Source organism: Tripterygium wilfordii, chromosome 19, assembly GCF_013401445.1.
Source record: "Tripterygium wilfordii isolate XIE 37 chromosome 19, ASM1340144v1, whole genome shotgun sequence".
NCBI lineage: Eukaryota > Viridiplantae > Streptophyta > Magnoliopsida > Celastrales > Celastraceae > Tripterygium > Tripterygium wilfordii.
Window position 1 is genome coordinate 2,497,703 of NC_052250.1, and position 25,443 is coordinate 2,523,145.

General features: G+C 37.3%; 2 protein-coding genes and 1 pseudogene across 3 annotated transcripts; 1 reads left to right on the plus strand and 2 right to left on the minus strand.

The window, feature by feature from the left end:
* Nucleotides 1–4,534: 4,534 nt before the first annotated feature.
* On the plus strand, nucleotides 4,535–7,041 carry LOC119985388 (squamosa promoter-binding-like protein 3). Its single transcript, XM_038829686.1, has 2 exons — nucleotides 4,535–5,924; nucleotides 6,192–7,041. Exons 1-2 carry the CDS (start codon nucleotides 5,596–5,598, stop codon nucleotides 6,433–6,435), a joined length of 573 nt encoding a protein of 190 aa, XP_038685614.1. The 5' UTR covers nucleotides 4,535–5,595; the 3' UTR covers nucleotides 6,436–7,041.
* On the minus strand, nucleotides 6,900–11,211 carry LOC119985387 (probable protein phosphatase 2C 39). 2 transcript variants are annotated; one of them, XM_038829685.1, is made up of 5 exons: nucleotides 11,022–11,211; nucleotides 9,167–9,412; nucleotides 8,497–8,773; nucleotides 7,550–7,704; nucleotides 6,900–7,421 (listed from the first exon to the last, which is right to left on the minus strand). In XM_038829685.1, the coding sequence occupies exons 1-5, from the start codon at nucleotides 11,052–11,054 to the stop codon at nucleotides 7,284–7,286; spliced, it is 849 nt and encodes a 282-aa protein (XP_038685613.1). In that variant the 5' UTR covers nucleotides 11,055–11,211; the 3' UTR covers nucleotides 6,900–7,283. The 2 variants fall into 2 exon arrangements, with proteins under 2 accessions (XP_038685613.1, XP_038685612.1); XM_038829684.1 differs by lacking the exon at nucleotides 11,022–11,211 and adding an exon at nucleotides 9,541–10,971.
* A 6,556-nt stretch (nucleotides 11,212–17,767) lies between these two features.
* Nucleotides 17,768–24,457, minus strand: LOC119985453 (annotated as a pseudogene).
* Nucleotides 24,458–25,443: the final 986 nt, after the last annotated feature.

Consider the following 25,443-nt stretch of genomic DNA (forward strand, 5'->3'; position numbering starts at 1 on the left):
TGGACGGACTTTTTTTTTAAACATCAGGGCCGCACAAAAATTTGTTAACAGAGTAAATGGGGTCAAAATCTAATGCATTGACAAAATATTGTTTCCCACTTGTAACGCAGAACAATTTCTTAACAGAATAAATGGGGTCAAAATGTAACGCTGGGCATAATATTGTTTCCCACTTATATCGCAGAACGGAAACGCATAAAGATATGATCGTCACCAATACATTGAGTAGCAAGTAAACTTAGAGAAAATCTTGAAAATGGTGTGTTATTTTTTTCATGATGCCTCTCCAAAGAGGTTACAATATTTTATATAATTATTATTAAACCCTAATTGCAACATAATTAGAAAGAAAAATAATATAATAAAGCAACAAAATAAGAGAAATCCTAAAAACACACCGAAATTATTGAATTATGCAAAAAGGTGTTTGAAACGTCCATTTTCTAGGCCGAAAATGATGCCTAACAGTGATGCTTTAGACCCACACTGTCGGACTCGAAACAAGCTTCGATTTACTATATTATAGACCCAAAACGAACATCCGAGAATCAAGTTATGGCCATTTCAATGAACATGAGTCAAAGACATAAACATTATCCCGCATCTTAACACAAATGCGGGATCCCGCGTGAGAGCAACAACGTATATATATATTATATGCCCATATATAATATATATTTATTCTATTTGTATTTTTAGTTCTTGTATATATAGATTTGTATATTTTAGATTATGATTTATGATTTTGAACAATTTCCTTAACATAATAGTAATGAGTTGTATTGCTGTAAAATAATCCTAAAAAAAAATTTGGGGGCAGTGACCCCCACAAATTGAAACAATTTTTTCACTTGTGTTTACAATTTATAAACAATTTTCAACTTTAGGTTCTCAAATTGGAACGCAAACTCTATCATGGATCAAAAGTTACATTACCATCCAGTTATGGATGTGGTTTGCATGATTTTAATATTGTAAGGGAGTTCCATAAAGTGTTGAGAATCCCTTAATATATATCGCAGGGTGTTGATGTGAGGCCTAAATCTTCAGATGAGACGAGGAGGCAAGGATTGAATGAAGCAAAACAGCAAGCCCTCGACGTGGAGGAAGTGCTAGACGCGAATGAAGCCAATGCAAGCGGGGCGAGGGGTTACGCGAAGAATGACGGGGTGGTGAAAGGAGTGGAGATTGAAGACAAAGTTGGCAAGAAGACAACAGCCAAAGAATAAGAGATGTTACAGAAGGTGGTTTGTATGATGACGATTCGTTAGTTGATAATGGTGTTGGGTATATGGAGACGGACGAAACGGTTGATGAGATTCAAGATCATAAGGATCCAGTGGATACAATGGAGCATAGAAGTATAGAAGTATTGAAGAACAAAGGAACAACTAGGTTTATTATGCAATGTTTTCTGTTAAAGGAGAGGAATAATTAAAAATGTGAAAGGACTATGTTTTTGCCCATGTTATGTTCAAGCCAGCAAATTTATATGTATCAATACATATAACATTTCATTCTCAACAAACTTAACAAAACACGTATTCTAATACATTTTGTTTTGTGGTCCGTAATAAAAATGTCACCATTGCAAAACAACTGCCCATGAGAAATACTTGTTTGGGTTGGGGCTAAACCTTGAATTGGAGTAGTAAAGCCTCAATGTGTGTGTAGGCCCAAACATTGTCATGTATTGGGCCTATTCTAACCACTGAGAGCCTATTTACACTGGCATTACAATGGTTAGGCCCCAATGATGGGCTTGTCGAATCGGAGCATTATGAGGCTTGGTATCATACAATGCTGAGGCCCAAATAATGAGCTTGTCGAATCAAAGCATCATGAGGCTTGGTATTATATGGGCTTGTATCATCCAATTCATGAGGCTTGGACTATATCTGTTAAGCTTATAAGCTTCTAGCCATTCCATTGTAGGGGTGTTAACAATCCGAGTGTTTTTTGAGCATAATTGATTCAAATTAACTCGTTAAGAGCTTGTTTGGTTAGATTAGCAAATGGAGTTCAAACATATTTTTTAAGCTCGAGTTGGAAACAAATTTTGAAGCTCGTTAAAAGTTCTGTTCGGGTTGCACTCTAAAGAGCTTAATGAACTCATCATAAACACCCCTTAAGCTCGGCTCGACTTCATTTATACTCCTGCGTACTGTTGTAAATTCATACCTCCATACACACCAACAATATTATTCGCTTTGGATTGTCTGATTTCAGATGATACATCGGGCCCGCACTGCTTTATTCCTTCTTAGCCCATCTACTAAGAGTCGAAGCCCAACTCACTTGGACTAGGAAAAGGCCTTGTTGGTATGTAAGGAAGTGGGGTTGTCCTTATAAATAAGGAATGAATTCCCACATCTTTCAATGTGAATTCCCACATCTTTCAATGTGATACTTGACACCTACAAGTATAGTAATGGCCAGGGATATTTTCACTGGATTAGTATGAGTGAAATCCCGATACCTTGATACGAGAAGAAAGATATGAAAAGTAAAAGATTTGGTCCAATCCACCTGATGTATTGGCCACATGTTATGGGCCCAAGGCATGTGTGGCTTTATCTTAAAAAAGCACCTCAAGTGTTTGAGGTCGGGTTCACACTTATACCAAACCGATGTGGGACTTATTACAAGTCTAACACAATGAGGTTGAAAACTAATATGGCGACATTAGGTACAGTATCAAAAATGTCATTTCTCGTACGTAACTTGTAACATGCAATTATTAGTCTCTAATCAGAAATTATCTACCTTTAGCTTATAATTAAGTTGATAGCGAACCCCATGGATGTACATAACTTTAAATTGCAAACGTTCTTTACATTCTTGTTCTCATGTGTAGGTGTTGCATTCTGTGTCTGGAGATAGTATAGTGCCTCTTTTGTGGATTTGTATGTATTTTGAAGTTGCTATGGAATCTAGTAAGTGATGTTGAAAGCTTTTATGATTGGAGATTTTGTGTGTTGTAAAATGATTATTGGAAGTTTGTGTTGTAAAATGATTATAAAGTTTAGAGGAACATTGGACCAAAATATTCAATTCAAAAAATTGAGAGTGATTGGCACTTTTGTATATGTCTTTTCTGTAAATAATATTAATTTTAATTAGTCATTTTTAGCGTGTGGAAGGATTCGAACATTCAATCTATTCGAAATCCAAAGGAGTGGCTACCATTAGGCCCAAGAGTTTCTTCTTCACTTGTATATTGGTTGTTCCAAAGCCATTCCATTGTGCATATCACTGTCTATGGAGCGACGCGGAGAAGTGGAAACTAAAGCTATCTGGTGATATATATACATACGTGGAAACTAAAGCTATCTAGTGATGCATGTATGTATATGTATATGTGTATGTATGTATATATATATATATATATATATATATATATATATATATATATATATATATCTATGTACTACCCTCACTCACATATGTTGAGGTTAAGTCACATATATGTGGGACAAAAGTAGAGTCTCCATCGATTGACTAAGAGAGGTAATGAGCTCAGAATCTCATATGGTTAATGATTAATTAGATCCACTAGGATACATCTCTAGGACTATTTGGGAAGTTGTCTTAGTTAGTGGGTTTACTTCAATACCGTCCATTTTCATCATATCTTCCCACATAAATTGTAGCACCCGGCTCTAGTGATTGGGACCATAAGCTTTTACAGTGTCAAGTTTGGAGGTGTTGGACAAACTATTGAGTGGCGATGGGATAACATTGTACAAAAACTTGTCCCACATCATGCAGGAAATATGTGAGTTAAACTAATAACAAACGTTTTTCTTGGACTCAAACTAGTATGGACTGGTGCTAGGCTTGGGAAGACAAAGCCGTGCGAGGCCAGTATGGACTGACCCAACACGAACAAAGTGTTATTAGTGCAGAGAGATGGACTGTTACAGATGGTATTAGAGCTGAGGTCCCTAAGTTTAAAATGTGGACACCCAAAGGTGTCTGAGGGCATACGGACGGATAGGGACATAGGCCCTTAAGTAGGGGAGTATGGACTCTGTACTCTGTAACACTCGGCTCGAATAGGCATAGCCACAAGCCACTACAATATCAAGCTTGGTGATTGTAACCAAACCCAGATATTGCATTGAGAGGCATATACATCCACAATTAGTATCATTTACATGTGATCAAGATTAAGGTTTGATATGGAAAACAGTCCACAATTATGTTCTCTCTATTAACATTGAGAGATTGGATTCTAAACCACACCAATTAAGTACAACAGAAAGTACTCTTGCTTTATTAAGGACAGAGACTTTATTGGAGGTACAGAAGCCATGTGAAATACTTTCGTTGTGTCATGTCACTGTACCTGTCACTATAGTTTATCATTCACTACCTTATAATGATTTTTGTTTGGAGGACTAATTCTCTTGTCCCACCCAGCGAGCCATTGGCCGGGTCGAATATTTCGTGAACCAGATGATGTTGGGAGGAGCTTCTATCAATCTGCGCACTGCACTGGTTAAGTTGTGGTGATGGGCTCACCCTACAAGCAAAGAGTAACTAATTAACGCTAATAATTGAACATAAATTTCCTCCAAACATACGGAGCATAAAAATGAAAGGTTATGTGCTAATAATAGTTGAACATAAATTTCCTGCAGGAAATATTCATTCACAACCAAGAGTGGAGCTGGAATTTCCTGCTGAAAAGATTCATTCGCAACCAATTTACTTTCTGCAACACGGTTATGTGCTAATTTATACTCATCATCTCATTATGGGTATATATTAACTCATCAATGAAAACATGTCTCCAATCTAGTAAAGATAGAAGAAGATAAAAGTGGAGAGGGAATAAAGCATGTATAATAGAAAGACTAGCTAGCTAGCGATGCACAATAGGCCATTTTTGAATAGATAAAAGCATGGGTACCCTCACAAACATAGGACACCTCCTTGTCCAACTCAAAGAGGAAGAATTTCTTCCAAAGCCCTTTTATGCTCTATGGGTCCACATTAAAGGGTTCAATAAAAACTTGATGTGTCCCCCTCTCAATTATTTCAAAACTCAATTCATCAAAAAATAAAAAATAAAAAATAAAAACCTGTGTAAACTGTAATATGCAGCAATAATTCTCTACTCATTTCATAGCGAGATAAGGTTGCGTACATCTAGTCCTCTTATATTTCACGCGTCAACATTTTCTCGACGTTAACTTTGATTATCGTAAAAATCAACCCGAAAATCGAAAATAGCATACCAGTGTACCGCATATGGCAATACATAAAATATCATGAAATGCATGAACTTGATACAATGTCAAATGACAATCCATCTCCAACCACATAAAAACAAGAGTTAGGCACAAAGTTTCTTCTCATGGCAAAACATAACAAAACTTGAAACCTAAATTTTCCTCCTTAACAAATCAGTACAATTTCGCCACTTCCTTTTGTAGTACCTACACACAAGCACTAGTAACCAAAAACAAAATGTTTCTTGTGGTCCTCATCCACTTCTTTCAACTTTTTCCCTTACACTATCTATTATTTCAAGTACTATAACTTGGCTTCACCAAATCCCATGACCATTCACATCTTAGTACTAAAATGGATACCAGAACTCTTGAACAAACCAAGCACGCAATGAAAGATAAAGCAAGCATAGACTATGAAGAAGAATTAGAGGATGAAATGGAGGAAGAAGATGGTGTTGGAGGTGGTGATGACAAGAGGAAACCAGTTTATGGGAGAAAAGGGTCCAGTAGTGGTGGTTGCGGTGGGGTGTCGCCACCTAGTTGTCAGGTGGAGAGGTGCACGGTTGATTTGACCGATGCAAAGCGATACCATAAGCGACATAAGGTGTGTGAGGTTCATGCCAAGTCACCTGCCGTGATTGTTTCAGGGCTCAGGCAGCGGTTCTGTCAGCAATGTAGCAGGTTTTGCATTCATAATTCTTGGTTTGCTTTGCTTTGCTTTTCTTTTTTTGGCTTAATTAGTATTTGATCCCATAGAACTATATTTTCCAAGCTTTTGTATCCACATAATATGCTCTAGATATAGAAAGATAAATGTTGCAACATTAATCATAGAGATTAGGCAATTAAAATGCGAATTAGTTTTTGCACAATGTTACTTCACAAAAACAGAGTTTTTCACTTTCAGATGACAACAAAAAAAGAGCTCTCACCTGATGTTTGCTGCAGGTTCCATGAGTTATCGGAGTTCGATGAAGCAAAACGAAGTTGTCGCAGGCGGTTGGCAGGACACAATGAGCGAAGGAGGAAGAGCTCAACTGAATCTTATGGTGAAAACAACACAAGCCGCAAAGGTAGTACTCCTCCTCAGACCAAAGAAAGTCAGTGTTGGAACACTGATGAAATAAGTGGATTCTATATGAACATACCTCGAGGCAGCTCCAGTTACAACAGGCATTCCCATATCAAATAAGGTCAAAGGGTCTTTGATCATGTTTGATGCTCACTCTCTTCTGTCAATGTGTTATTGCTTCCTTCAGTGCCCTGCATCTACTAGATTCCAAGAAAATAAGTATCATATTACAGGACCACCTTAATAAGTCAGTAGTTCTGCTTCTGCTGTTTGTGGTGTCACAAACATGGTTTCTAAAAAAGCAACTTCATTACATATATGAGCTCCGTATTCACCTGCTATAGCTTCTTCTGCTATGAATCTATATTTAAATATTTAGAGTGCATTCATTCCCTACATTTTGACACTATCAGAACTGCTTGTGACTAAGGAAAGACAAGGTTTGTGGTCTCTGTTAATCACTGTCACAAATTTCCTTTCACAACATTTACACACAGTATCCGAAAGTCCTCACAACCTGTCTGAAGGAAACAAAAAAGTTCTAAATTATAATATTAGAAGGAAACCAAGAAAGAGGCAGAAGATATATCAATAGCTCCTCTTATTGGAGATAAAAGGGTCTTGACTGGAATTTACAAGAAGTGCAAATTACAACCATTGACAAAAGAAAAATATGAAACAGAGAAGACTACAGTAGACCACTTTGTTTGGTGTCTTTCAGATGATTAAAAAGCACATAAGAATTTAAGAACTGTATGAGAGCAATGAGCACAGGTACGAACTCGAGCATCAGGAGTGGCCGTCAAGATTTGAACACTCCGATCAGCCTTGTTCAATTTGCTCGCATCTATAAAACATTGATGGAAGGAAAAGCATACCAAAATACAAATGCCATTATTGACAAGCTGAAGTGTTTCCAAACATTGCTGAGGATTCCTTCGAAGACAATTATATGGAGAATTCCAAGGTCATTGAAACTTTACAACTACGCAGGAGATGTCATCCGTGCTATTCCTATTAAGTGCCTCTTCAGTAAGGAGCTTTGCTGCTGAACGAGCATCTTTCATGTGCTTGATAGCATCTACTGCTTCTTGGTTCGACATTACCTGACATTCGTTTTGGTAATGCATATAAGAACACAGTATACAGGGCATGATGGAAAAATGGTGCTATAACTGTTCCAATAAAGTGAAATACACAATAGAAGAGTACAAATAGTTCAGACAATACTTACCTTCCACAAGCCATCACTAGCCAAGATAATGCAATCCGTGTCATCGTCAATCATCTCAACCACCACATCTGGTTCAGAACTGAGATGCTCTTTCAAGCTCTTGTCACCAAAAGCCCTTGCCACTGCCAACTGCCCATCAACACGAGGAACATCGCCTGAATCCATTATAGAAGTTACAGTCTTAACAGCAAAAAAAGTATTAAAAAAGTACCATGTTGAACTGAAATATCAGTACGAACAAATGCATCCATTCCATGCCAATTTAGCTGATCATCCATTTTAAACTATAGTCGAATGGTATCAAAGTGATTACGAAAAATAAATAAACTTCTTTCAAATTCAACGAGGTTCACAAGTGCATGGCACAACATATTGCATTTGCTCAAGCAACAATGGAAGTTTAGCAGTTAAATTCACTTATCTAAATGGCTTGCTGTTGAAAACAACTTCCAGAACTGCAAATAACGCTATTACTGGCTTCAATTTCAAGTGCCATATTAGTCAAGCTGTAAGGCTAAAAGGTGTACTACTGAAAGAAAGGAACTAACGAGAAAAAGGTCAACGACCTAGGAAATGCTAATCCCTAAACTATTAGAGTGAAACAATTAAAAGACTAACTTATAATTCGAAATGACACAGCTCAATCAACAAAGAGGCTTTTGGACCAAGTACTACAGTACAACATTTCAATTACTTTAGCATACCATCCAAAAACCAGATCATATCTATCACCCAAATAATTTCCACGGCATAAAAATTAACCGTGCAACAAGAATATCCAGAATCTTAAAAGTTCACTTACATGAAGGAACATTACAATTTAAGATGTACCAAAGAGAAACATAGTTCCATGGCAAACAGTATAATAAAAGTGAACGAATGAAATCATTTTTATGCCAATCAAATTAACTCCGAAGTGTGTCGGTTTATGTCACTAGATTTCATACCTGGAAAGTTTGATACAAAGCCACCTCTACTCTCAATGATCTTCTTTTCAGTACTTGGCTCGTGATCGACAGAGAGTTGTTTGGCCACACCATTTTTGCTAATAACAGCCCGAGAATCACCAACATTGGCCACCACCAGCTTCTGACAATTAATTAATATCGCTGTGACTGCAGTTGAACCCCCTTTCCCAAAATCTATTGCTTTCTCTAAGATATCAGTATCAGTTACACGATATGCTCTCCTTATCGCATTCTCAGGTTCTGTCCAGAAACTGGGCTGCTTGGGAAAGAAAGAGAGAAGAAACTATAATCTTTCCCCAGGCAGAGTTAGGGCAACCAAGAAACCATTCAAAAAAGCCTTCAGCACTAAACCAGCTGGCATCACCAACATGATTCATGTTGATTGCATTTAAAAAAATACTATGTTACTGCTAACCTATAACCAATTGCTTTTTCACAATGATACTACTGCATGGGTAAAATATATGTTGCAGGCTTTCAACATCAAGATTCATATTGAAGAATGACTTGTTATATCTCACTCAGGAGAAGAAGTGGTCAAGAATAAAAACGAAAGAAAAATGAATGTACATAAACATTTTTTTTTTGAGAAAAGAATAATTGCTCCAAAAAAATATTGCATAAGCTACAACTCGTACACATAAGTTACCTCATTTAGAATAGTTTCAAACAAATGTGACCTCAAATATTCAGGAACTTCATGGCTCAGATGGCCATCAAATATTGCAAAGAGACCAAGCTCATTGTCATCGACTTGCCTGAACTGTGCATAAACATAATCTTCCATAGCATGATGAGATTTCCCCTTTACTAGGTGATAACCATGTGTTATGTGTTTTGACATCTTACTCTTCCCCTTTCCAGAGTCTGAGGATGAGCCCAATCCGACCTTTTCCTGCACAAATATGTCGAAGCAAATAATCCAACAAAAGCATAATCGAATGAATTCAAAGCAACTGAACAGAAACACCAGAACTATTTCAATTCATCAAAATTGACAATGGTAACCATTAAATGTCATACTCTCTTGTTTCTTTTCTTTTCTTTCTTTTCTTTTTCTTCCTGTTTTGTGCTAGTAATCGGGGTTGCACTACAACGCATAGACAAGTAACTGCCTTACACTATTTAAACATAAGCTTCTTTGGAGTTTGGCCTGTATAATACAAACACTAGTGGACCAAAAGGCACATGTGCTCTTTCAGTAAAGAACATATTAGTATGATTTAGAACAACTGAGCATCTGCCAATGAAGAAAGAATTCAGCACACTACAATGTACTCAATTTCTACCAAACCAGAAATTTTAGCCCATAGAAACTGATATACTTCCTACTCACAAATGGTGAAGTTCTGGTACTCTAGCTCACGATACAACATAAACATCTGTCTCAGAAGTACATCTAAGAACATAACTCCAGAACAGGCAGAGTTGCCCTTACAATTAAATACTAGATGCCCAAATATATAATCTCCATTACCCAAGTAACCCAACCTAAATTTTAAACTCATTTATCCCAAGCCCTATCATTTAAATTTCCTAGACTAAATTTCATCTGCATTTGCATCGTCGTCGTCATCATCCCTGTGAAAGCCTCCATTGCAAACAATTTTAGGTCGACTACACAAACCCATAACAGAAAAAAAAATTCAATATAAAATTAGAATTCACGAATTTCATCATTCAGTCCTAAGTAAAGTTATACCCTCAACAAATCCTAGAGCACTCATTCATATGAATTGATATAGTATGTAGAAATCGTGCTCATTAACCGCATTATTACACAACAAAGGTATGCCCTATTTGGAGTCCTGAAGAGCTTAAGCACTCTTAAAAACTTACCATATATGTCAATGCAAAAGTTCTAATTACAAAGTTGCATCTTACTTTCACTCTCACAGCATTCACAATCCCCCAAAAGTAAACCTTTAGAGGATAAATGTATGACCACTTTCTGATTAAGATTGATATTGACAAAGTGCATACACTAGCCACAGAAGGAATAACAGAATACCAACATATCAATCCTTAACCTCACTATATTTTCTGTCAAAATTTGCTGTATGAACGACCTAATACCCAAAAGACAGCCACTAGTATAGCTTCGGTTAAAGCCCAACAGCTGCAGGTTTAACTGTTTACATTATTACAAAGACTTGGTTTCTAAATTCGATAGTTTTGCATCAAAAATCCTCTAAAATTTGGAAATCAAAAGTCCTAATCAACACTGATGACTGAACATGTCAAAACATGATTTAGCCTTTTGTTGATTGTGTTATCAACGAGATCAATTCCATCAAGTAGAAGAAGATATCGCAATCTATACAATAAAACCCATTTCATTACGTTGACCAAAAACTAAGAATAATTATGGAAACACGTAAATAAAGGTGTGCAAGGACAATGACCCAGAAAAGCTAAAAACATGGTCAATGATCCAAGTCGTAAAGGATTCGAATTTCACGCGATTAATGAAGGAAAAATGTTATGTTCAGCAAAGAAAGTACCTTCATTTTGTGGAGGATTTCTCTGCCGGTCATGGCTCCTTGGGTGTGGTATATCTCGAGAGAAAGGCCACCAAGAAACAAACAAACGGAGACAGAGTGAGTGAGAAAGTGAAGAAGAGAGAGACAGGTGGGTAAAGAAGTAGATGAGGATGCTGGTACTGTTGACACGCCCGCAATCTCTGCATTTAACTAAGACGCGTTCTACTCTCTCTTCCTTTTTCACTTTTTTCTTCATCGGGAAAATTTGTCATCCAGCCCGTGATTGAATATATTGACTAAATTTAAAAACAAAATTCATAATCTATAAATTATACTTTCCCCCCATTGTCCCAAATCACTGAGTAGGGATGGCATGTTAAGAAAAAACTGATTGAACAAGCTCAACAAATCTGGGAGAATGACTTCACTTTATTGAATAACAACTTTGGCTATTATATAGCCTTACAAGAACTAACAGAAAGTAGAAATTACAGCCTACGTTCTACACTAACAGCATCATGGTAAGTGCATAAAAGAAATAGTCAAAAACAGAAACAACTCTCCCTACTTAATAGGGATTTATTAAAACTGAAAACAACCTAATCTTGTCATTCCCTCCCTTAAACTAACTGCAGATAGCAATTAGTTTACATCAGGAACTTCTCGAACACCTAGCAGCTCCCTCAGCTTCAGAAACAAGTCGAGCTTCAATGGCTTAGTCATCACATCAGCAACCTGATCTTGTGCACCACAATGAATTAGTTCCACAACACCCTCCTTAGTAAGATCACGCAAGAAATGAAACCGCACATCTATGTGCTTACTCCGTCCGTGCATCACTGGATTCTTTGACAGTTTAATTGTAGAACTATTATCACAGAAAATAGTAGTACAATCTCCTTGTGTATGACCGAGCTTTTCCAAAATTCTCCTCATCCACACAGCTTGGCATGCACAGGATGTAGCTACAAACTCAGCTTCAGTTGTTGAGAGTGTGACAATAGGCTGCTTTTTAGAAGACCATGACACTGCACCAGAACTCAGCATGAAGACATACCCCGAAGTGCTTTTTCTATCATCTAGATCACCAGCATAATCACTATCAGTATATGCAACTATTTCTTCACTCCCTCCCTTCTTGTAGAAAATCCCAAGGTTTGTTGTACCTCTCAAGTACCTCAACACTCTCTTTGCAGCTTGCAAATGAAGCTCTGTTGGCTGCCCTGCGTATCTACTGATTTGACTAACCACAAACATCAAGTCGGGTCTGGTTGTTGTGAGATACATAAGACTTCCTACCACTTGCTTAAAAAATGTAGTATCAACCTTCACCCCATCTACATCCTTCGAAATTTTAAAACCTGGAACCATCGGATTTTGAGCAGCATTGCTTTCCTCCATCCCGAACCTTTTCAACACATCCAAAACATATTTCTTTTGACTAATGTAAATTCCATCAGCACATTGTAAAACTTCAATTCCAAGGAAGTACCTCATCCTTCCCAAATCTGTCATATCGAACTCACGCACCATTGAACTCTTAAATTCATTGAACATTGCTTCATCATTTCCAGTAAAGATTAAATCGTCAACATACAAGCTAACTATTAGAACTTTACCTCCTTTACTTGTTTTGACGAACAGTGTATGCTCATTGTGACACTTCTCGAACCCTTCATTCAAAAAATGAGCTTCTATACGACTAAACCAAGCTCTTGGAGCTTGTTTGAGTCCGTATAAAGCCTTCTTCAGCTTGTAGACTTTGTGTGGGCAATCTTGCAGCTCATAGCCTCTTGGTTGTTCAACGTACACCTCCTCGCTTAGTTCTCCATGCAGAAAGGCTGATTTTACGTCAAGTTGGAAAACTGCCCAACCCTTTTGAGCTGCTAGGGCAACAATCATCCGAACCGTGTCCATTCTCGCTACAGGTGCAAAGACTTCTTTGTAATCAATCCCATGTTGTTGCGCATACCCTTTTGCCACAAGACGAGCTTTATATTTGTCAACTTCTCCATGCTCATTTAGCTTCGTTTTATAGACCCACTTGACTCCGATCTTCTTTGCTCCTGCAGGTAGATCGGTTAGCACCCAAGTTTCATTCTTTTCTATTGCTTCTATCTCTGAGTTCATAGCAGCCTTCCACTTTGTACTTTTCACAGCCTCTTCAAAATAGAAAGGATCAGTGGCAGATGTAAACAAAACCAGATTGGCTTCATTTTCTTCTTCGGACAAACCCTCCCCTGTGTCGTAATCTTCCATCCAAACAGGCTGCCTTCGAACCCTTCTTTCACTTACTGCATGTGGAGAGGCATCCTCAACTTCTTCTGCAATATTACCATCTTCACTTTCGATTTCACCTTCATCACTCACAATAATTTCTTCCTCATCGTCTCCCCATTCCAGCACAGCCACCACCTGTTGTTCATAGCTCTTGTCCCAATCCCAAGACCTATTTTCTTCAAAAACTACATCTCTGCTAGTAATAATTTTCTTGGCTATTGGATTATAAAGCCTATAGGCTTTAGACTCCTCACTGACCCCCAACAACACACAAGTAATGCTCTTGTCTTCCAACTTGATTCTCTTTGCGTCTGGTACATGGACATGTGCGATGCAACCAAACACTCGAAAGTGTTCAACCGAAGGTTTTACCCCACTCCAAGCCTCTTCTGGAGTTATGTCTTTTACTGCCAGAGTAGGACTTCGGTTCAGAATATATACCGTCCAATTCACTGCTTCTGGCCAAAATGTCTTTGGCATTTTCTTTTCTGAGAGCATACTTCGAACCAAGTTCATGATGGTCCTATTCTTTCTCTCTGCAACTCCATTCTGTTGCGGAGTATAGGCTGCTGTCAGCTGCCTTTTGATTCCATTTTCTTTGCAAAACTCATTGAAAGGTTGTGAAGTAAATTCACCTCCACGATCAGTGCGAAAGCACTTAATATAAGCACCTACTTCCTTCTCAACATAGGCTTTAAAATACTTAAAAGTAACTAATGCTTCAGATTTTTCAGTCAAGAAATAAACCCACGCCTTTCTACTAAAATCATCAATAAAACAGATTAGGTACCTTTTCTTGCTATTTGAAGTAGGCGAGATAGGACCACATATGTCGGCATGAATCAATTGAAGCTTCTGGGATGCTCTCCAAGTACTCTTCTTTGGAATTGGATCTCGGTGCTGCTTTCCGATCATGCAATCAGGACAAACAGTTGTTGGAACTTCCAATTTTGGTATTCCAAGCACCATTCTCTTGACCTGAAGAGTTCTCAACCCTTTGTGACTCAAATGTCCGTACCTGCAGTGCCAAAGGTGTGACAAATCTTGTGTGGCTGTGTGAAAACAAGCCGGCTTACTTGGTTGTGACGCAGCTAACAAGATAAACATTCTGTTGGCAGACATCATGGTTTGAATGATCAAACCTTTCTCAGGATGATAAATCCTACACTGGCCATGTTGAATAAGAATTGCCAAGCCTCTTTCTTGCAACTGCCCGATACTCAACAAATTATTCTTCAAGTCAGGCACAAAGAATACCTCAGTCACCACATGATTGAATCCATTCACTTTCAGCCTTACATCTCCCTTCCCCATCACTGCCATCTTCGAATTATTCCCTAGCTTCACCGTCTGTCTGTAGCTCTCATTGAGATTGCAGAAAAGAGCTTTATTTCCACACATATGGTTGCTACATCCCGAATCTAAAAACCACACATCTTCCCTTTTTGCGTCGTTCATCTCTACATAGGCCATTAGCAGCATTTCTTCTTCTTCTCCAAGCTCGGCATAATTTGCCTTTTCCTTTTCATCCCAATTTGGACATTCATACTGGAAATGTCCAAGCTTATGACACTTGTAGCACTCCACCAGAGCCTTATTGAAGGATTGACGCCCTCTGCCTCTTCCTCTTCCTCTTCCTCTTCCTTGAGTAAATCCACGACCACGACCTCTGCCTCCTGCTCTCTCCTCATAAGTCACTTTCAGCGCTTGCTCTTCTCCATTATGCCTATGGAACTTCTGCTCGTGAACAACCAATGAACTTTGTAGTTCGTCAATTGATAGGCAATCAATGTCTTTCGACTCTTCAATGGAGCAGACAATGTAGTTGAATTTGTCGCTCAAAGATCGTAGTATCTTCTCCACTATTGTGACATCTTTCATCAATTCTCCATGAACCCTCATCTTGTTTGCAACAGACATCACTCTGGAGAAATAGTCAGAGACACCTTCTCCGGACTTCATCTCGAGAGTTTCAAACTCTTTGCGAAGAGCTTGAAGAATAGATCGTTTCACCCTTTCATTACCCTCGTACTTCTTCTTCATAGAGTCCCAAATTTGCTTGGAAGTGTCCTTCTGCAGGATAGTTTCCAGAATGGTTCGATCTATAGCTTGGAACAAGTAATTCTTCACCTTTAAGTCTTTTAGCTTCAGTTCATCGTGTTTCTTCTGCTGCGCATCTGTCAACACCACTGCACTTTTGGGCTCATCATAGCCAGTTTCCACCAAGCTCCAGTATTCCTTAGACCTCAGAAAATTTTCCATCAACATGCTCCAATGATCATAATGACCATCGAAGCGAGGAATAGCTGGCTGCACAAAGTTTCCTTCAGTTGTCATCTCTCTTTTGCTGCTGCAAACCACAAAGACTGCCGCTTTGTTTTCTTCAAGCCCAGTGGGGGCTCCGATACCAGAAATGTTAAGAAAAAACTGATTGAACAAGCTCAACAAATCTGGGAGAATGACTTCACTTTATTGAATAACAACTTTGGCTATTATATAGCCTTACAAGAACTAACAGAAAGCAGAAATTACAGCCCACGTTCTGCACTAACAGCATCATGGTAAGTGCATAAAAGAAATAGTCAAAAACAGAAACAACTCTCCCTACTTAATAGGGATTTATTAAAACTGAAAACAACCTAATCTTGTCATGGCAACCGCCCCATCCCGAGTGGATTTTCTCCGACCCGAAGTTTGTGCGGGACGGAGACCAGGTAAAAAATCTCAACCCGTTGTAGGGCGGAGTAGGGACGGGTTTGTCTCCCAACCCGATCCACCCGCCCTACTATACATTTGCTATACATAGTACATATATATATATATAACATAATATATATAAATATTTATTTGTTTAAATATATATTAATTTGATATTATTATTAAAATCAAAGTAACACCTAAAGTATAAGTCTCTAAAGATAATCCTATCACATTCTTAATTAGATTGAATAAATATTGATAAAAATTTATCCTAAACCCTAAGTTAAAAATGACTCTCTAATCTCTATTACCCTAAGTTAAAAATGACTCACTAGTCTCTATTTCTAAGTCAACTGAATTGATCTTGATAAAAACATAAGATCTTAAATCTTCAGTTAAAATTTGACCTTACACTCATAAATCATAATCTCCAAAACCCTAAAGATCCTAAACCCCAATACCCTAAAGGCCTTAAACCCTAAACCCAAAATCCTAAAGATCCTAAGCCCCAAAACCCTAAAGGCCCTAAACCATAAACCTAAACACTAAACCCTAAAGCCATTATGTGGCCATCTACTCATAGATATTGATAAAATCTTAAGACTCTAAAATTTTATAAAATAAAGTATAAAATTAAACAATTTAAAACTATAGAAGTGTATAATATAAAATTTAAAATCAATACCCATTAAGTGGTATGTAAAGATAATATTTTAATTAGTTGACAAGTGTAACATGAAAGTAGCAAATCTTAGTATTCACAATTTAATTTTTCAATTTTCAAATATGTTGAATAAGGGCAGGGCGTAAAAGTCACCCCAACATGTGGGACGGGGAGTAAAAGGGTATTAAGTTCAAATCCTAAGATTCACAATTTAATTTTTCAATTTTTAAATATGTTGAATAGGGGTGGGGCGCAGGGAAAACAATAGATAGAGAAAACCAGAAAGAGCAAATAAAATAAGAAGAAAATATTCAAGAGACACGATAAGGAGGACTGCTGCCAACTAGTTCCGTGACATCGCTCACTATCTACTAAGGTCTGGAATTCCAAGGGGCACCACCATTCCAGCTTTGAAACACGTGAACAAGCAAACCCTTCTCTGCCAAGTGCCAACGAATCAGCCACCCAGTTTGCAACCCCGAGGCACCTGAACTGCAGTGCAAACAGTAAAAGACGCGAGCAAGACCTTGATCTCTCCAACTACGTAGCCCCAATCCGATGAGCAATCATCTCCCAACACATTGATAAGTAATAAGCAATCTCCTTCCAAAAATGTTTGCATCGACAACTATAAGCGCAGCGCAATTGGTTATACTTAAATAAAATATTTTTTGTGCCCAATTGGAGAGTACTAAAAAGTTTTTCGAATAAATACAATTTAATAATTATACATTCAAATTTCTGTTTTTGAAAGTCATTTATAATAATTAGAGTGTAAGGAAAAGAATTTTACTTTTTAACGTATAAAAAATAAATAATGCAAGTCATTGATTCGATTATTTTAAAATGCATAACATAGCACATTATATTAAAGAAAGAAGAAAAAAAGGTAAAAATCTTACCTTAAATATAATAAAAAAAATACACTAAATAATCTTAAAAAAGAAAAAAAAACAATAGTAGCTTATTAGAGCTACATTACTCTTTACACAACATTTTCATTTATAAAACAACAAAATAATAAAAAGAAAGAATAACATAGGAACAACTTAAATAGTAATTCAATCATTATAAGATTACTTTAAATATAATAATATTATCTTAAGTAAAAGAATGTACTAAATAATACTTAAAAGAAACAAATCCACATTATTCTAAATGTTGCACCAATATTTAATTTGGTTACGCTAAATCTAGAATAAACAAACATCTCGAATTGACATAATTACTTTTGAATGGGACTTAGAACTATAATAATTATTTGTTCTAGTCTTACAACAAGGCTTAACTAATGAGAACCCCAAGTAGCTTAGATAATACTCATGTTTGTAGTATCTCATAGAGATCTCGAGTTCGAGCCTCCCCATCCCCTTTGGGCGTGCTGAAGATGCGCTTTAAATTTGGTAATGCAGTGCGTAATCTCCTCATGCTCACTGAGCATATCTGTACGTAACCATCACCCAAATTTACATACAATTAAATAGGATAGGCAATTGAGGAATGCAAAAATATAATATTAAAGAAAAACAGAACAAATTGAAGATATACTTATGGTTCAACCAAGTTCAGTGCCAAGGAAACAACAAAATACAGGTATACAACAAGTTTGCTCACCTTTGGACAATAGCGGACATCAAGAGTTTCCAGCTTGCTGCAGTGTTTTATGGCAGCTTCAACTGCTGTTTCGCCAATGTTGCATGACTAGCGGAATACAAAGACAAAAAAAAAAAAACGAAATAGCATTAGCACGCTCTCACATGGTATAATTACTCCTCTTTGGAACAAATATCTGCTAACAATAATACATGAGCATATTTCCTGTGTCACTAGTTCCTTTCTTCCACTGGAAGTAGGTGTTGAAGTAAATGCTAAAACTTGAAGCAGCAAACCTGACAGCATCCTTAATCTAATAATAGCATGCTCCCTGATAGGATACGAAACAAATATTTCACCGACAGTAAACATAACATATCTAAGGACAAGTGATGCCAACAAATTTTTTTCCAACTTGGGTATCTAATTATAAAGATATCCAATGGACAGTCTCTTCTACATGCACCTCTGATATACATTTCACGAGTTGGCACCATAAATGAGAAAATAAAATCAGGATTCAAAAATTGAGGAAACGCCACATACCTGAAGAAGGAGAGAAGTCAATCTTGGACACTGAAGCTTCAGTATCTCCAAAGAGCGACAATTGCTGGATAACATGCAACATTTTAAGATTGAAACAGATAAAAAGTCAAAATTGAAGAAATTATGTCAACCATAAAGGAATATACCTCAGATTAAGAAAGCACAGATTGAAACAAGCAATGTCAACATCCTTCAAATTGGCGGATAGAGAAAGATTTAACGAAGACAAATGGACAAAAACTTGCCGCAGGTGGAATGAAAACTTTGCTTAACTTAGGACGACCCACACAGTTTAAGGTCTGCAGTAAATGGTAGGGCTGGTCAAGTGGATGACGCATGTTCTCCTGAGAAGACGAGGCGGATGAATTATATACACCAGGTAATGTGGAAAGTTGACTCCCGCTACTGCCCCAGTTAATATCACGCATATTCAAACAGCCATTCAAGCTCACATGAGTGAGTTGTGTGCAGAAAGCAAGAAGATCCTCCATGGTAGACTGACAGGGGGTCCCATAAGATAAATCCAACTCCCGCAGAGCTGGTAGAGCATCTTCCTTGTACAGAGGCTCCAATGAGGAACAAGGGAGACTCTTGCAAGCTTGTAGTTTTAATACCTAAAAGAAGAGAAGTTGCATTATCAGGGAAGCTGCGAAGGTCAGTCTTGAAGTAAATAATCCAAAAAATTTGACAAACACAGTAACAAATCAGTAAGCAATCTGCTTGAACATTACAATAAAGTGTGCAATGCGTCTGCAATTTTAATGGCATCAGCTCATTAAGTTTTCAACAACCTCTCCAGACGGAGAATCATCTAGACCACATCAAAATGTATATTGTGTTTTTATTTTTTAGTTCATGTTAAATTAGCAATGAGGAACAAAAAAGAAGCACATATTTTCCACTGTCCTTTGGACCTTTGCACTTGACGAACTGCCCTAAAAATGACGAACGTGATAACCACAAGCACTCATACTTCTACAAAAATTGGTACTCTCCTTGTGAACTGTATAAGGCATGACAAATGCAAGAATACTCACCATGTGAAGGAAGTCTCCGAACATGGTAACGACAAGAAATCAAACAAAAGAACGGTACGTTCGACATTTCTATCCAACAAAAACAAGGCTACCTCATGCATCTGAAACTTGAGTTAATATTCATAGGCAAGACTACAAAACTCAAAAACAAAAAGAAACTAAAAACTCTCAAGTTGGAATATAATTATGCCACACCAGGTACACATAGAAGAAGTATGTATGCATCAGGGAATTCAAAGATAATACCTTCAGCAGCAAACAAGACTCAAAAACTGGCTGCAGAGTCATAAAAAATGAATATGACAAATCAAGCATGGTCAAATGTGGAAGTGAACACAAGAAGTAAAGTCCACCAGGACCAGCAGAAGGGCATGACCCTAGCAGTAACGACTCAATCAGCGGGCATGAAGCCACTGTAGCAGACAAGCAGTCACCCTTGAGTTGGCTGAGCGCGAACATACAGCATAAGAAAGGAAGTTAAGGAACAATAATGAGGGTAAAAGAATTAAGAAAAAAGATGTGTAAAAGCAGCAAACCTGCAAAAAGAAGCGTCCAAAGATATTAAGAGAGGACAATTGATAGATGCTTCAGCTAGAACACCACACCCCTTCATCTCAAGCATAACCATAAGCGGTGCTTCGATAGTGAGCACGTTCAATTTGGGTAATATTCCCACATTGATGGACCGAAGAGCAACCAAAGAATGAGAAAAGTAAGTGTATAGTAAATATTCTCTTCTCAGTTGCAAAGAATAGAAGTGATAAATCCCATATAAAAGTTAATTGTATGTAACGGGGATAAGCAATAATAATTTCTCACTTACAGGACAAAATGATGCTCTTCGAAGATTATCACAGCCATCAAAATTAACTTACAGAAGACTGGGACAAGTGAGTTCAAGAGCAGTAACACTGTGGCAAAGTCTAGCACAGTAATATCGTCAAAGTTAGTAGGAATTTACAGGGATGTTAGGCAGTATACGAGGAAAAAAGTTACAGTAGAAACAAAAGCCAACAATAAAAACTACAAGCATCTGAATTCCCATTCAAATATATAAATATAAAACAGATTCTCAGGAACGTCGCATCGAGAAGAGTTCGGAACTATTCAAAGGACAGCCGTGATTCAGGTTAATGACTGACTACATAATTTAAATAAACCACGAGTATTGCACAAGAGACAACTGACCCCATAATTGAGAATGCAGTATAATTTGTGATGTGCATACTACAGTTTGCTGAAACCTGATGCAATAAATGCCATTTGACAACACAAAAAAACAACTTGACAATTTTCGACCTCTTTGGTGCTCGACTTCAACGCCCAAAGAATTTCCAATATATCAGTTCCACTTGATTAAGGAAAAAAAATAGTCATCCGAATTGTGGAATGAGAACTTCATGTTCAAAATGATTGACATAAATGGGTGACTACTGACTGCTCTTAACGCCCGCCTCCCGGGACCTCATAAGTAACCAGAGGGGGAAAAAGCCTGCAGAGATTCCTGAACTTGCTTGTTTTAATAAGGTTCATAAAAAATTTAGCAATGAAACGAAACTAATTCACAAACCTCACAATTATCAAGAATCAATGATTTCAGCATGGGACATCCACCACCGTCACTCAAAACTTCACAGATAGAATTTGCCAAAGATACACAACCCATAAGGTCCACTAGTTGCAAGCGTTGGCATTGCAATGCCAATGTAGTTAAGTTCTCTTGCCCCTGCAATGCCAATTTCTGAAACCAATACAAATGCACCGTTTCAGAATTTGTACACCAATATATCTTTTAAGGAAAGGGCAAGGAGAGAGATCAAACCACTAAGTTAAAGACATACTTCTAGTGAATTGGAAGTAATATTGATATGACGGATCGACTGGGAGTCAGACACCATTATGGATGAAAGCATGGTGCATTGTAAATTCAAGTCGGAGAATCTGGAGCGAATCGTATTGAGAGTACAGAAATCCTGTAAGAAATTTTTGAAAATATAACAGACAGGTAGGCATATAACCCCCCCCCCCCCCCTCTCTCTTTTTCCGGCGGCAAAGAGGGAGAGGGGGTGGAAGGCAAGATGTAGCATAAAACATACTTGCGACAATCCACTAATCTTATGGATCGCAAGCGAGGAAGATCAAAGGACAAGGAAGTCAACGAACTGCAGTTATCCAGCTCCAAAACCTGCAACAAGTCATATGACCAGATCTGAATGTTTAAACTATGTGCAAGGACTGCACAGACAGAAAGACAACTAGTTAAGCAAGTAAAAGTCTTCAAACCTCCAGCATAGAACTATGAGATATCGCAGCCATAGAAGCTGAAGTGATGCGTTCACAGCCATGGACCTTAAGAACGGTTTGCTTGGGCAGCTGCCTTACAGACTTCAAAGAAAATGAAAGGGATCATGTCAATATAAAGATTTAGGAAGACCCAACTGAAAATTTCTTTAAAAAATAGAGACAAAAAAAAGGTAGGAATATATAAGAATGTACCGATAGCGATATGTCTGGACAGTATGATGCATTGAGAACACAGAGATTTCTACAAGTAATTGCTATTTCACGTAGTGTTTCCTCAAGAACATTTGAACAATTTGACATATCTAACGACTCTAATAGGAGACATGAGGTCACTGCTGAACGAATTGAAGTATTTGAAAGCATGTCGCAAGAGCTTATATCAAGCAGACGTAATAGAGGGCAATTGAGTACAGCCCATGACATGCCGCTCTGTTTCAAAGACAAGGTTTGAAGTTGTGAGCACCTGCAAAAGCTCCTATATTAGAAAAAAGCCCATTGTAATAAAGTTTTGGTAAAAGAAGTGACATTACTCCACCTGATGCCTATACGCGTCATACGGCATTCTGTTACCTCAAGAATACTCAAACTATCATGGTTTATAAGTATTTCCTGTCTACCATTTCCTAGAGTAGCATCAGTGACAATCAAACTCTTCAACAAATTAAACTTAGCCAATGGATGAAAAAAAGTTTCCTCAAGTTTTTCTCCGCCCAAAGTCAAAGCCTTTAGATTTCTGAGAATCACAAGGAAAATATTAGTGGGACGCCTTCAATGTTATCAAGCATAGTCAGCAATAAACAGAACCAAAAAAAAAACATTTACGTCAATGAAGAAGCTGCTTTGATAAGCAATTGAGTTGCAGGAGCACCATACATATTCACCTCAAGGGCCTTTGGGAACCGTCGACACATGACCTCGACTGCAAACCATAAAAATAGGAATATGTTGGGATCTCATTAGTAATTTGAGGGAAAATACCAAAACAATTTTCAAAGATCAGGGATCATTAAGCAAACAACGATTTAGACCTCATTAGTCCCTAGTTTTCCTTGAGAATACTTACAAACGAAACAGCCAGATTGGGTGAAAAATCAGTGCACAATATTCTGAATAAGCGATGTCCATGTAAAACAGATTCTTGTAGACAAGACAATGGAACTGTAAAAGCTTTAAGTAACTTACATATACACATTTTACAAGGAGAGAAATCCACAAAAGTAATTAAGCAATTGTATCTGCACTACATATTCATTAGAGACTTACACTACCTGATATGTAACATAAAAAAGTGTTGGCAAGAACTTGTTTTGAGCCAACTATATCAGTAATCACGTAAATAACTCATGTACACAAGACTTTTCCACAAAGTAAGGTCAATGATTCCATAACAAATAAATTGAAAGGGATATAGAAACATTACTAAGCATAAAAATTGTTCTAAAAGGTAGCAAAAGAGACTGAAAATAATAACAGAATAAAGGACGCAACAAAGTTCACAAACACAACATTAGAACATGGAAAAAGCTCAAAGTACGGAAAAGGGTCAACGTAGGTCGATTCCATGGAAAACATCATCTAATCAAAGAAGTACAATACTTATAAAGGGTATATTCAAATTGAGTTCACCTCCCATGCTCAAACCTAACACCCCCAAGAAAAAAGAAGAGGCAAAAACTAGAGAATATGAGGGAAGATTGCATAAAATAAAGCTCACATTGTTCCACAGACATGTCTCTGTTCTCAAAGTTCAAGCACCTCCATAAATCTTCATGGGCAATAGCAGTACGCCACTGCCTACAAACCATGGCAGCTCGACAAAGATCACTGTTGTCCAAGAAAGAGAAAACCTGAAAAAAGAAAAGAAAAAGAAAATTGATACAGACTAAACCAATTCATGATGAATAGCTCCACACACAACAATAAAAGGACCATATCAGTAAGCTCGTACCATATGTTGAAGTTCATCCGGAAGATCGATAAACATTGCTGATTCTTCTTCTGACTCGTAAGATTCACTCACATCTCCATAGTCTCTATCACCACTACAGTCAAAGGAATTACTATCACCACTTTTATTCAAAATGAAATTGTGATAAGAAAAAATCCCATCCCTATAAGAAAGAGACAATCCCCCACCACCGTGGCCTCCATCTATATTCCCAATATTCCCAGCATATGATGTCATGGAAAGTTTATCATAATCGGCGAGACACCAATCCTAATGTGTTCAGGATGACTTGGGGTTTTGAACAAATCAAGGACTGCGGGAGGTTTTATAAGATAGCCGGCAGCAAGAAAGGAGATGAACTTTTGTGTAGGTTTGGGCCAGAGTAGGTCAGAAAAATCGGAGGAGATTAAAATGAATAATGATAGAAATTATGGAAATTGGAAAAGATTAGAACAAAATAGATTAGAGAGAAACTAGGGCGGTGCATGATCCAGTTAACCGGACCATGCAGTTCAAATCATCACCAATCCGGAATTTACAGATTTGTATTTTTTAAATCAAAACCAGTCTAAAAACCATTAAAATCAGTAACTACGGTTAACCGCTTAACTGATCCGGTTATGGTTTTAGAAAAATATACAATATGTAAGATTGTAAGTGCAAACTTAAATCCATATATATTAATCAAAGTAATATATAAACAAGTTAAAAAATAAAAACAGGTTTCCAAAGTACAAAACCTACATTCTCCAATATGCATTTTATAATACAGTAATACACTAATATGCAAATTGCAAAGTGCAAACCTGCAAAGTCCAAAGTTCCAATGTTCAAAATGAACTAAAAACACAATCAAACATCATTTGGGTTTATCCCAATTACAGTCATCCAAGTATCAAACTATTAAAGATTCAGAGTATCAAAACACTCAATACCACTCTCAGATAAACTTGAAGGTGTAGAAGTGCATGGAGTTTGGGAACTACTCTCCTCCATAGTCATAATCAATGATCAAACAGTCAAACACTGCATAAAAGATTTAAGTGAATATTTGACAATATATGAGTATAAGACTATAAGTTTATGACTATAAAAGATTAAATCAATATATCCGTAGAAGACTATAAAAGATTAACCAATTGCACAGAAGCACTAGAATTACGCATAGCAAAAAATCCGATAAAACAATCCAGCCCTTGACATGAGAATCAAAGCAGATAATTATGAAATCAATCTCAAAGTCACTCAAATAACACATTAATTAGACACACAAATACGCATCTTCCAAAATCTGTCTCCTTTCCCAGAAACTTCATTCTTTAAACACAAAGTAACAGAGTGAAATAGTGAATCTCTAAATCGAAGTTAAGA

Coding starts and splice junctions, on each gene's coding strand:
- LOC119985387 (XM_038829684.1), bottom strand. CDS start 9,618: ATGCGTTGTAGTGCAACCCCGATTACTAGCACAAAACAGGAAGAAAAA. Junction 9,413..9,540: donor AAAAGAAAAGAAACAAGAGA/GTATGACATTTA, acceptor ATATTTGTGCAG/GAAAAGGTCGGATTGGGCTC. Junction 7,422..7,549: donor CTAGTGATGGCTTGTGGAAG/GTAAGTATTGTC, acceptor AACGAATGTCAG/GTAATGTCGAACCAAGAAGC.
- LOC119985388 (XM_038829686.1), top strand. CDS start 5,596: ATGGATACCAGAACTCTTGAACAAACCAAGCACGCAATGAAAGATAAA. Junction 5,925..6,191: donor TTCTGTCAGCAATGTAGCAG/GTTTTGCATTCA, acceptor TGTTTGCTGCAG/GTTCCATGAGTTATCGGAGT.